At 40.4% G+C, this 13312-nt stretch overlaps 1 protein-coding gene across 1 annotated transcript in view; it reads left to right on the forward strand.

Annotated features, from left to right (window-relative positions):
* The first annotated feature begins 280 nt into the window (after positions 1–280).
* The window catches only part of KCNAB1 (potassium voltage-gated channel subfamily A regulatory beta subunit 1), a 367955-nt gene continuing 354923 nt past the window's right edge, over positions 281–13312 (forward strand). The window contains exon 1 of the mRNA XM_019731967.3: positions 281–620. Coding sequence (XP_019587526.1) covers positions 334–620 — 287 coding nt within the window. The 5' untranslated portion in view covers positions 281–333. The remainder of the gene's footprint in view (positions 621–13312) is intronic.

Genomic DNA, 13312 nt, shown 5'->3' on the forward strand with positions numbered 1-13312 from the left:
TCCTTACTTTGCAGAAGAAATAGCACTGCAAAACTTTCGTATTACAAAGTGGTTGGGGGTTGTTTTTAGAATGTCCATGTACCGACATATCACGGGGTGGTGGCCGCCTTAGCTCTACCTCAGGAAAGTTAGAGATAGCCTTTCATCCCCAGCCACAGACCCGGCTCAATTACAGCTTTGTGGCAGGATAAGGTTAAGGGGATTGGGGCGGGGGTGGGCGGGGGTGGGGGAGGGCACGGCAGACGACGGAGGCAGAAGCGGAAAAATCAATTCAAATTACTTTCATTACAGTGACTTAGAGTCTTCTCTGAAAGTCAGACGGGAACCTCCAGGATGCTGTCAGTCCCATCCCGGCCAGTGGGGAATGAGGGCTCAGAAGGGAACACCCCCAAGTTAAAGAAACAATCTGGGCTTTCTGTAGGGAGCAAAGACAAATCTCCCAAGAAAGCCTCAGCAAATGCAGAAAATGGGAAAGACAGCAGCCTCAGCCCCTCTGGGCAAACCCAGCTCAGGGCGCGGCAACTGGCGCTGTTGCGTGAAGTGGAGATGAATTGGTACCTAAAACTCTGCAACCTGTCCAGCGAGCGCAGCGCCGCCTGCACCACCGGCATGCCTCACAGGTAAGCCTCCTCCCGCTCTGCGGGCCTCAGGAAACGCCATTTGAAAGTGCTCCCCACAGTAAATGCTTTGATTTCTTTTCCCGCGCTGCTTGAGATCTTAAGGGCTCTAATTGCCTTTCAGGTGAGTGACTTTAAAATGTGTGTTACCACAAAGAACAGGAACTTGTTGAAAATGGCAACTAATGCTCCCTGGATTGTTATGGATTGTTATTCAGGAAACACCCCACTGTAAGGAGGCAGTAGACACTCAGGAGCTGCCAGGAAGGAGTGTGGCATTAAGATTTGTGTTCAAGTGAAAATCAGAGGCGTTCAAAGATTGCAGGAAAATGCCCCCTTCCAAACAACAACCAAAAGACTGCAATCTTTCTGCACTTCCTTTACCTTGAGAACTTGGGGATGAGGGAGGGAAATGTGTTTGCCTGTTTGAAAAGTGGGCGATTGGGTAGTGTGAACTTGTTGAATAACTTAGTTTGGCAATGGGGGTGCAGAGTAGAGCACATTGACCCCTAATAAGGAGGTCTGAGCCCCTTGACTAAGACACTTTCTTTTTTTTAAAGAGGTCATCTAACATAAATCTCTATAGATTCTCTCTCTCTCTCTCTCTCTCTCTCTCTCTCTCTCTCTCTCTCTCTCTCTCTCTGTTTCTGTCTGTCTCTGCCTCTCTCTCTGTCTCTGTCTCTCTCTCTCTGTCTCTCTCTCTCTCTCTCTCCATCCATCCCTCCCTCCCTCAGTCTTGGCTTCAAATAATACAGAGGAGGAATTATTATTTCACAAATCTCAATGGTATAAGGCAAAATGTACTGAGTAAAAGTGTCTGGAGTCCTGAAATTTAAGAATTCTTATTCCCATAATTGCTATAAAAAATCTCTTAGGAATTAAAGATAATTTTGCAAAGACAAGTATTGTAAATATAAAGCCTAAAATAACTATTTTCATTAAATGGTAATAAAAATCCATTAAAAATGAAAAATGGTTCCAATGAAATGGCTGCAGTATGGAAAACTTCTGTAGAGACTGTGTGGTAGCATAGAAATCCTGAAATTTATCAAAGCATCCCCGTGTACTCTGAGATGCCCCCATTTTTCTATTTCTAATCCCCAAAGGAGACTATAGGAAAACTTATTTAGCAATTGAATTAACTGATGCCTATAGACTAAAAACTTGGACTACAAACTTAAAAATGTCCCAAATTCCATTTTTCCCCTTCCAAGGCAGGAATAAAATAGACAGTTCCAAATCTAAGTCACTATTTAAAAATCAACATTTAAAAGATAGAATGAACTTAAGTTTCTGGAAATGTGTTGTGAAATACATTTACTATTTATGGGCAGAGTGATTTGTCTGAAGCTCTTGTAAGCTGTTATGTCTACATTTAGTGTACATGGAGGAAGGACCCAAGAATGGTATCAAAGAAAACTTGAATGAACTGTCAGTGTTGGGAATGTACTTCATATCTATATATCTTAAAGCTATCATTAAAGAGCTTCTGGGAAAAGAGTTAAGTAGCAAAAGAAAGTCTTGATAATGGTTTCCTTCCATACACATTTTTTAACTTACTCTAGGCCAGAAACTTTCCTCAAAGGAGACTAACACAGGACTATAAAATTCCTGCTCTATTATCTGACATTGGAATAACATTTATTAGGTCAGAGGGGTAATATTAATTAAGGTAACCAGGTTTAGCCAGGAACTTTTGGGAAAAAACAAACCACTACGCTTTTCTGCTTTACCCAAGCAATAACAACTTGCCCTGTAATCAGAATTAATGGTTTCCCTGGTAATCTTGTGATCATGTTATTAATCATTGCTTCGCAATAGCTTTGTGAATCCCTTATTTAATGAACGTGCTAAAGAACAGAGAAAGTCATGTCTTACATTATCAAAGATTCAAAATGTCTCCTTCCCCCTTATTTTTACAAGATGATTGTTTCCGGGAGACTAGTGTGTGCAGTTGGAACTTAGTCCATTTATAAATTAGATTTACTGTAGAGCTCTATGTGTGCCTATCTCAGAAAAAGGCATTTTTTTTTTCTCATTGCCAGCTCCTTTGTTTTTTACACCCCAAAGATGGAACTACCTATGTCAGTTGAGTCCTTGAGGTTGCTCAGAACAGTGACAATGATGATTGGTACAGTCCCTTCAAATTATGAAGAAGGCAATAGAACATGCAATTCCCCAAGCCACCTGTTTTTCTTTCATTTATATATGTTAACTGTGAAGAAGTTACAGAAAGTTTTTCTGGACTTCCAGTTGTCCTTCTTCTAACAGCATGGTCCAAGAGTGATGTCTCCATTACAGACCTGTATGTAGAAGATAAATATGACGAATGTAAAGTATGAACAAATATATCTATCTGTGAAACCGAAACCTTAAATATAGGATAGGATATAAAATGGATTGAAGAGTCCTTGAAGACCTTACACATTTGCTATGGGCAAGAATTCTATGGGTTGTTGGTTAATGGCCATCAACAGGGAATTGCTAGAGTTCTCTAACTCCAATTTCTTTTCTGAGAAAATGGAATGAAAATATTTTACAACAGGTTAATTCTAGTTCATAAGGGATTTGAGGATCGCCTTCGACCCAGATTCAATGATAACCTTTATTTGAAACAAAGGATATCATTAACTGATTGGAAGAAAGCATTAGAAATAGAGAGGGGTCCAGCCATCCTGGAATATTTCACAAATAAAATTTCAGGAAGCAGAGTAGAGATGCACACTGGTCTTGTGGTAAGTGGTTCTGACCCCCTTTCTGGGGCTGTGTCTACATAGGACTATATATTAAACAATCTAATATAATTTGCTTCATACTGATTTATTGGCCATTTTGCAGAGTTGTCTGATTATCCTGCAAGGCTGATATATTTTATATGATGGCTCATTCTTTTGCACAGTGAGGGAGGGTGGTACAGGGGACAGAGTCCTGAAGTTGGAGGCAAAGGATTGGCTTTTAGTTCCTGTGTAACTGGATATGATTTTTAAAAAATTTATTTGTTGTTTTTAAACAACTATTTTTAAGGTTACAAAAGTAACATCTGAACTTGGTAGAAAACTTTAAAAACAAACATATGAAGAGGAAAAGGCAACCACTGCTAATATTTTGCTGTGCTCTTCCCAGCCTTTTTAATTGGAGTCATACTAAATATTGTTTTCAACCTTTTTTCACTAAATATTATTTCAGTCTAGTTTATTATTTCTTTCTAAGGACTACATCTTATGACTATGTTATTGCTTAGCTTTTCTTATTTTGTTTACTATTTACATTATTATAAATAATGTTATAATAAATAGCTTTATACAGATATAAAAAAACATATCTTTGGTTATTTTCTTAGGTTCTATTTCTGGAAGTGGAATTAAAGGGTGAATATCATACATATAATATTACATGTACATATATGCATACATAAATATTTATTCTTTTTAAAATATAGCTAACATACAATATCATATAAGTTTCAGGTGTACATTATAGTTATTCAACATTTATATACCTAAAGAACTGATCACCATGATAAGTCCAGCAACGATCTGACACTGTACAATGTTATCACAGTATTATTGACTATATTTCCTATGCTGCACATTACATCCCCATGATTTGCTTGTTTTACACCTGGAAATTTGAACTTCTTGTTCTCCTTCACCTTTTCCCCTACTTTTAAAATTTTTCAATTACAGTTGACATTCATATTATTTTATATTAATTTCAGGTGAATAGCATAGTGGTTACATATTTATATAATTTATGAAGTGATCCCCCTGACTAGTCTACTACCCACCTGGCACTATACTGTATTATTGACTATATTCCCTTATATGCTTTACTTTGCATCACCATGACTGTTTTGTAACTACCAATTTGTACTTCTTCATCACTTCCCCTTTTTCACCCTGCCCCCTAACCCCCACCCATCTGGCAACCATCAAAATGTTCTCTGTATCTATGAGTTTGTTTCTGCTTTGTTTTTGTTTTTGTTTTTTGTTGTTGTTGTCCTTTGGATTCCACATATAAGTAAAATCACATTGCATCTGTCTTTCTCTGTCTGACATACTTCACTTAGCCCAGTATCCTCTAGGTCCATCCATGCTGCCACAGATGACAAGAACCCATTCCCTTCCATGGCCAAGCAATATTCCATTGTATATATGTGCCACCTTCTCTTTACCCATTCATCCATTGATGGACACCCAGGCTGCCTCCACTTGGCCATTGTAAACAGTGCTACAGTGAACATATGGATGCACACATCCCCTTGAAGTAGCGTTTTGGGTTTCTTCAAATTAATACCCAGTGGGATTACTGGGTCCTTATTTGTCTTTTGTTACAACCTTTGTTTTAAAGTCTTTTTTCTGGTATAAGTATTGCTATCCCAGATTTTTCTTTTTGCTTCAATTTTCATGAAATATCTTTTTCCATCCCTTTACTTTCCATCTATGTGTGTCTTTCCATCTGAAATGAGTCTCTTATAGGCAGCATATGTAAGGGCCTTTTTAAAATCCATTGAGCCACGCTATCTTTTGATTGGAGCATTTAATCCACTTACATTAAAAGTAATTGTTGATAGATCTGTAGTTATTGACATTTTGTTATTCATATTTTTTATTTTCTTTTCATCTAAAGAATTCCCTCAAAGATTCCCTGTAATACAAGTTTGATGGTGATTAACTCCTTTAGCCATTTCATGAGAAGCTCTTTATCTGTCCTTTAATTCTAAATGATAGCTTTGCTGGATAGAATAATCTTGGTTGTAGGTTCTTGCTTCTCATCACTTCAAATGTTTTGTGCCAATCCCTTTTGACCTGCAAATTTTCTGTTGAAAAATTACCTGATGATCTTATGGGAGCTCCCTTGTAGGTAACTAACTGCTTTTCTCTTGCTGCTTTTAAGATTCTTTGTCTTTAAACTTTGGCATTATAATTATGGTGTGTCTTGGTGTGGGCCTCTTTGGGTTCTTGTTTGGGACTCTCTGCACTTGTGTGTATATTTCCTTCTCCAGGTTAGGGAAATTTTCTGTCATTAATTTCTTCAAATATGTTTTCAATTCCTTGCGCTCTCTCTTCTTTCTGGTATCCCTATGATGTGAACATCGGTATGCTTGATGTTTTCCCAGAGGTCCCTTAAAATATCCTCATTTTTTTGGATTCTTTTTGTTTTTGCTGTTCTGATTGGGTGTTTTCTGCTACCGTATCTTCTAAATTGTGGATTCAGTTTTCTGCTTCATCTAATCTACTGTTGATTTCCTCTAATGTATTCTTCATTTCAATTACTGTATTCTTTATTTCTGACTGGTTCTTTTTTATATTTTCTATCTCTACTTTTATGTTTCCTATCATTTTGTTGAAGTTCTCTCTGAAATCACTGAACATCCTTATAACCAGTGTTTTGAACCCTGCTTGTCTCCATTTTGTTTAGTTCTTTTTCTGGGGCTTTGTTCTGTTCTTTCATTTGGGACATGTTTCTTTGTCTCCCCATTTTGGCTACCTCTCTGGGTTTGTTTCTATGTATCAGTAGAGCTGCTATGTCTCCCCGTCTTAGTAGAGTGACCTTATGTAGTAGGTGTCCTATGGGCCTCAGTGGCACAATCTCCCTGGTCACCTGAGCTGGATGCTCCAGGTGTGTCCTTTGTGTGGGTTGTATGTGCCCTTCTGTTGTAGTTGAGCCTTGGTTGCTGTTTGCATGTCAGTGAGAGGGATCGACCTTTGGGCTTATTGGTTGTGAGGACTGGCTGTGACTACAGTGGCGGCGCTGTGCAGGGGCTGACCCTACAGAGCAGGGTTTACTTTAACAGATTTTTGGTGCCTGCCCAGTCTGCTTTTTGCATGTGTTCTTCTCGGAGGTGGCCAAGTGATGCTCTGGCTTGGTCTGAAGCTGATCACTGGGAGTACCAACTCCAGAAACTCCTGGGAGGGGGCCCCGCCACAAGCCAAGTTCAGCTGTATCCTGTGCCCCTCCCAGGATGAGCCACAAACCCATCCACAGATGGCTGTCAACTGCACAGGGCTTGAAGGTGCCTTGAGAGACCAAGCTGCAAACCGAGGCCAGCTGCCACTAGTGCCAGACTTGGGGCTGCTCAGCCAGAGGTATGATATACGCCAAAGCCAGATGCTGCTTGTTTGGGTTTTGTGACCTGTGAGTTTTAGAAAAGTCTATAGCATGAGCCAACACAGGCTGTTTGGATGGAAAAGCCACTGGAAGTGGCTTGGGTGTGCCTGAAAGTTGGGTGCAGCTGGGTCTCAGGACAAATAAATGGTGTTAGCCACATTGATGGAGATTCAGATATGATGGTGCCCGTGCCTGCACACTGGTAGCAGGGAGGGCTCAACAGAAAAACAATGGATTCTGCCAGCACTTTTGTCTGGGAGAAAGCTGCCCCTCTAGCCCTTGCTTTGAAGCCAGACAACTCAGTTCCTCCCTTTATGTCCCTGGAGCCTTTTGAGCTGCTGCCATAACACTGAAGCTCAGAGTGAGTGAATCCATCAGTGAAAAAGTCTATGCGTGGGCCCTTTAAGAGGAGCACCTGGGAGTGCAGCCACCCTCTGGTTCACTCAGCCTCAATCTCCTCTTGTTTTAACAGCCAGAAGTTGTGGGGACTTCCCTCCCAGGCACTGGTACCCTGGGCTGGGGAACGTGGTGTGGGGGTGGGACCCTTCACTCCTCTTGGGGGGCCACTGCAGCTGAGATAACCCTCCAGGTTTTTAATGGTCAAACATGGGTGTGGGATCAGCCCATTCCACATCTCCTCCCTGCCTACCAGTCTTGAGGTGGTTTCTTCTGTATATCCTTAGTTGTAGGGCTTTGGTTCAGCTGGACTTCAGTTTATTCTGAATGATGCTTGTTCTGTAGTTTAGTTGTAATTTTAATGTGGTCATGAGAGGAGGCAAGCACAGTGTTTACCTACTCCACTCCACCATCTTGACCGGAAACCCATATTTATTCTTAATGTAATTGTTTTCTGGAAATATTTTCTCAGTGTACCTTCCCACTGGCAATATTTGAGAATGCCTGTCTCATTGCTTTCTCTATACTACATAGTATTTATGTGGAATCTATAACATTGAGTTTTATTGTTAAATTATTGGGTAAGTTAACTAACTTTTCTGAAGTTAATTTCTGAATCTCAATTTCCTTTATTGCAAAAGAGAACTAAAAGCATCATAAAGGACTGTTACAAAAATTAAATGAAATAATGTACAAGTGGTTTGAAAAGAGTAGTGTGCTTTGCTTTCAAACTGAAATAAGTGTTGAGATGAGATCCCACATTGTACATATTGTATTTAAGGCTTATGAAAATAATTAACGATGAGGTGACTCTTAACTTATCTGGCAAAAATGTGCACTTCACCTAGCACACCACAGCTTAGGGTACAGCTGTCCTCAATTAATATTTATGAGAGATCATTCTGTGTTCTTACAGAGGCTTTTTAGAGATTCATACCATCATCATCCTCTTGGGGAAAGGTGACTTGGGGATAGAATACAAAGAGTTTTTAAATACTATCAGTGTTAACATTCCAAACCATAGCTGACTGAACATATTAGATTGAAATGACTGGGTACATTTAGTAGGACAAATCCACACATGAATGAACCTTTAGCTATACTATTTCAATAGTGATTTCTACCATCTTAAAAAATGTTTCTTTTCTAACTAGAGAGTAGTTACACTGAGCCTCATTTCTACTATTTCCTCTTTGCTATCAAAACTCCCTGGCTTCCTAGAAACCATGTACTTCTACTTGCTGCCAGAGGCTCAGATGTGGTTCTATGTGAGGACCGGAAGTTCTCCAAGGTGAATTTTGGTGCATTCAGTTCCTGTCAGCAGGGAAACAGGTGACCCATGAGCTTAGCAACGTGGCTTGTGATGCAGAGAGAGCTGATGTTGAGAATCAAGCCTAAGGTCTGTGCATGAACATCCAATAAGCATTGTGTGAGCAGCCTCTTTCTACAAGGCCCTGTAGCTGACACAAGATAGATACAGCCTAGGGGAGATGAGACACATGCATAAATAAGAGATGCTATTCAAAAGGTCATAACAAAGAAAGGAGTGAGTGCTCCCAGCTGGAATGATTGGACTTGGAACAAGTGCAGGAAGGACTTGATCAGGAGATGGAGGCTGGGGAAGGCAATCCATGTGGAGGGAAGAATGTGAGCCAAGGCACAGATGTGTGAAAGTATGAAATGGAAATGGAGAGCTGCTTCCGTTCACGAGGCTCCTGTTAGTATCCTGGCAGACGTTCTTTCAGGCTGGAGCAGGAGAATGGGAGGAGAGAAGACCATTTTAGAGGTGTGAGAGTCAGGCAGAGACCAGGCATGGAGGAGAGGCAGAGCGTGTGGGCTGCTCTCAAGAAGAGGTGATGGAGGTGAGAAGAGAGGATGATAGTTGAAATCTGAAGCAAGATTAGTGGAGAATTTTGTAGGAGAAAACTGATATGTAGATTTTGGGGGGGAGAGGGGAGGAGTCCAGTCAAGAGGGAAAGTGTGTAACACAAATAGCAAGGCAAAATTGCAAAAAAGGAAGAAGACAGAGTCAAGGGCACCGAACGCAAGTGTTAGCTTTGGCAAAGAGAAGTGTTGATGGAGACTGGTGATAAAGAACACATCTCTGGAGTCCTGTGGTCTGCAAGCTACATGCCAGCAGCACCACCTACAGCTGGGCGGGCCCCTTGCTTGACAGACAGTTGGCTTGGGGGTTAGGGCCACAGATCCTGGAGCCAGGCTGCTGGGTTCAAGCCTTGGTTCTGCCACTAACCAGTGTGTGACTTAGTTTCTTCTGCTATTAAAGGTGGGTAATGAGAGTACCAGTGCTGTAGAGTTATTATGAGAATTAAATGACTGAAATAAGTAAAGCACCTGGACTAGGGCCTGGCACATGGTGTATTATTATATAAAAGCCCTAAGCATAGTTCTGACACGTGGTCCATGCCCTTGTTATTGTCAGGAGACTGTAATTTGATCTACCAAAATTAGGGATGCCTCCCCTTTCTGGAGTGGATTGACTCTGGTCTGATTCCATCAATGGGTGTAAGAATAGCTCAGAAGACTGCTGTGAGGATTCCATGAAGTGATGTAAAACGTTTGGTGTAGATTGGACACTCAACCAGTCTGGGTCCTCATCTCTTCTCCCCTCCTCTACTGATCTAGAACATAGTGGGCGGCATCAGTAAAATGGTACCGGAAACAGTATAGAGTGATGGAAATGAGGTATAATGGAACAACTAAATTTTTGAGCCAATCTTTTTTCTTAGAAAATACTGTTGATTAGATTATTTTCTTATTAAAGAGAAAGCTCTTCCTTTTCTAAACGATGATACATATTTTTTAAATCAGGCATGCTTTCTTTAAGGTTATAAGCCTTAGAATATTTATGAGAAGTTCCATTGAAGTAGGAGCATCTTTCCAGAGGTGTTAGAATATGAGGCCATTTTTGTGTAGTTTACTATAATTTTGACACGTATTAGAAAGATTGCTTCCTAGATTATTGTTCTGTTGTTTTGAAAGTAAGTGCAAATCTTAGATTATTGAAAGACTGGGTGAGGAGTGAGAGGGTAAACATCAATCAGACAGGAATTAGGTTTCCAGAAAGTTCCCAGCATCCCAGCAGCACCCCTGGGGATAGGTGAGGGGGTGGGGTTGCACTGGTCTCTATGATGATTATGGTGTTTTTTGTTTTGTTTTGTTTTGTTTTGTTTCGTTTTGTTTTTACTTAAAGACCATGAAGCCGTCATTACCCTGTGCAGCTGTGCCCCCAGGGTGGTCAGCTGAAGTAGACATCCCTGAGCAGGCATCCTCACCCCACAGTAGGAGCCAAATACATAGGGGCTTGCTTCCGTCTTTATCCCTGTAACTGCTTTTCAGGATATTTTGGGAAAATTGAGGCAGTTCCCAGTTCTATATTCCTGTTGGTTGGGCCATGTTTGTGTGTGTCCAGTGCCTTCTGAAGGACTATGGACATCTTGAAGGCAGTGTCTGTTTTAGTCTTTAGAGCTGCCCATAGGGTTCTTTCCTAACTGAATGTTAGTGGGTTATATACAGCACAGCAGCTTCGGCTTCTCTTCTCCTGATGTCCTCTGCCTTTCAAGGGCCAGGCTTGTGTAGTGGCAGGAGCATTGCTTGAGGGTTTTGGAGTCACGATTCAAATCCCATTTTGCTCTGTGACCATAATAAGGGTTTCAAGTTCTCTAGAACTCAGTATGTCATCTGTAAAATGAGAAGTCAGTCATGATGATGTCTTGGGCTCTTTCCAGCTGAGCCTCCATGGTATAATAATGTTATAATCCAGACCAAAGGGGCAGAGATTGATTTCCTGAGTACTGACCTTTATTATAGAGATTGTGTGTGTGTGTTATCTCTGCATGATAAAGCAAACGAGTTGAGGCATTATTTTGAAGGTGCAGGGGCAGTAGAAAATTCTCTTTGAGTTTTAGAGTATATTGTTTTAGTAATTGGTTGACCATTGCCAATTATGTTTGATTTTTAAAAAAAAGTTTTCCTTAATAGAAGGAAACACTTATGCAAACACCTTCAATGTGTAATGTCCCTGTTTATGAAATGTTTTCACCTTCATTACCTTAGGTGCCGTCACACAACAGAAAGCACATGCTCTTATCTCCCGCTTTCCTATGGGAGAACAGCCTGATGAAGGTGGCCTACCCAATCAGCGAGGCCTGGACCTCAGGTCTCCTGGCCCCTCATTTGGGGTTCTTTACATGTTTTCAGTGTTTCCCAAATTATGGCACACTGGTTGTTCCTGAGATGATATTGGGATATGGGGGGCATGTAGACATTAAATCTCTTGATGGTCTTATGCTTATTTTCATGAGTATTAGGAAGAAATATATAACTTATACCTTACACCTATGAATTCATAGCTATAATGGCAAAGGACAAGGCTAAGTTTTAAAATTAGTGAGTCAGTTTAAAGGAAAATATTCACTAGTAGATGTGGAACTCAGATCTGACAAAAATCCTGAATGAGGTACACAAAGCACTATTTATTTCATCTCCTTTACATGAACAAGTACCTATAAGGCCTCATGCTATCTGCCCAGGACTTTTGATGTTCATTCCATTTAATTCATATAACATCGCCATGGACTTGTTACATTCCACATCCTTTAGTGACCAAGGAGGTGGCTCTGCTTATTCACTTTCTGTGTAGTACTGATTATTTTTTTCTTATTTACCCATTAAGAGGATAAAATATTCCCTGGGCTGCCTTTCTGTGAATAGGCTCAAGTATCTCCCAGGTTGCCATTTTGAACCTTGGCTTTCTACCCTGTGTCCAAGGTCAGCCTTTCTAGTTTTGTCCCTAAAAATTGAATATTGTGCTTCTCCAGGAGTCTGGCAACATCATGCTGTGACTTTAAAATTTAGCTTTAGTTATAGAGCTTAGTTTCATTCAGTACAACTGAGATGTGTTTAAGACATTTTAGTTTATTAAATTTTTACATTTGCCTTTCCACTTTTTGTGTACTTCTGGTGTTCACCAATAAGAGACAGTGTATGTCTTGCCTCTGGGACTTCATAGACTGGGGGCAGATTAATATAAGCTCTGATGTCAGGACACCTACATCTGAATCCTCCCACCATGGACTATCCACTGGTCACTATCTATGTGACTTTGGACTTCAGTCTCCTTACTTGTGAAATGGGAATAGCAGTATCACACATTCATGAGTTGGGAGAGTTAAATGACATATGGATAGAAGTTGTTAGCACAGTGCTGAGAGCATAGACAGGCCCTTTCAGCACATACTATTATTACCATTCCCCTTTAGAGTGCCATCAGCCTTCATCTATTATTTTACCTCCACACTCTTTCTGTCACTGGATTCCTTCCATGAGCACTCTAAGACTGGAAAAATTCTCCAACCCTACGAGAATGGTCTTGGCATACTGTTGCCCTCCTTTCTTTACTTAGAACCCCTTTCATCTAAGATGTTGATTTATGTCCTCATTTAAAATTATTTCTGATTAATAAGGATCAAATGTATGTCTGACATGTCCTCTCTCCATGTGGAGAGGATACATCCATTGTCTCTAGAACAGAGAGGCCTGGGTTTAAAATCTGGCCCGGTTGCTGGCTACTGTGTGGATTTGAGCAAATCATGGCCATCTGTGATCCTCAATTTCTTCATCTATGTGGTGGAAAATCAAGCATCTGCAGTCTCTATCTTCTAGGATTTTAAAGATTAGATCCAATAGTATATACGAAAATCCTCAGTATGCTACAAGTGCTATGTATGTGTTTGCTATTATAATATTTTTGTCACCTTCTCTCCAGAGATATTGGCTCAAATTTAGTCTAGAGCATGGTTACCACTAATCTGGTTTTCTAGTGAACATGGGAATGGATACAGCCACACTCCTTTCCCAGACCCTGGGAATGTTTCCCAGACCCTGGACATGTTTTCTTGGGTGTATTGCAAAGACTATGACATCTGCCTTTTTTTCCCTAATGTCAGCAACTGTGTATTGAAAATATTATGTTATAGATACCTGGTACTCTCTTTAGATTTTTCATTTTCATCTTTTGCAACCATCCATGGTGTAGTTATTTTTATAATTTCTACTTCATGGGAGGAAACGGAACCTTAGAAAAGATCCTTCCCAAGGTCATACTCAAGTAAGTGATAGAAACAGTACATGAACCTGGATAGTTGGGCGTAGATGTCACCTGTTAGCCC

Source organism: Rhinolophus sinicus, chromosome 17 (assembly GCF_057876585.1).
Source record: "Rhinolophus sinicus isolate RSI-liver-muscle chromosome 17, RSI-T2T, whole genome shotgun sequence".
Lineage (NCBI taxonomy): Eukaryota > Metazoa > Chordata > Mammalia > Chiroptera > Rhinolophidae > Rhinolophus > Rhinolophus sinicus.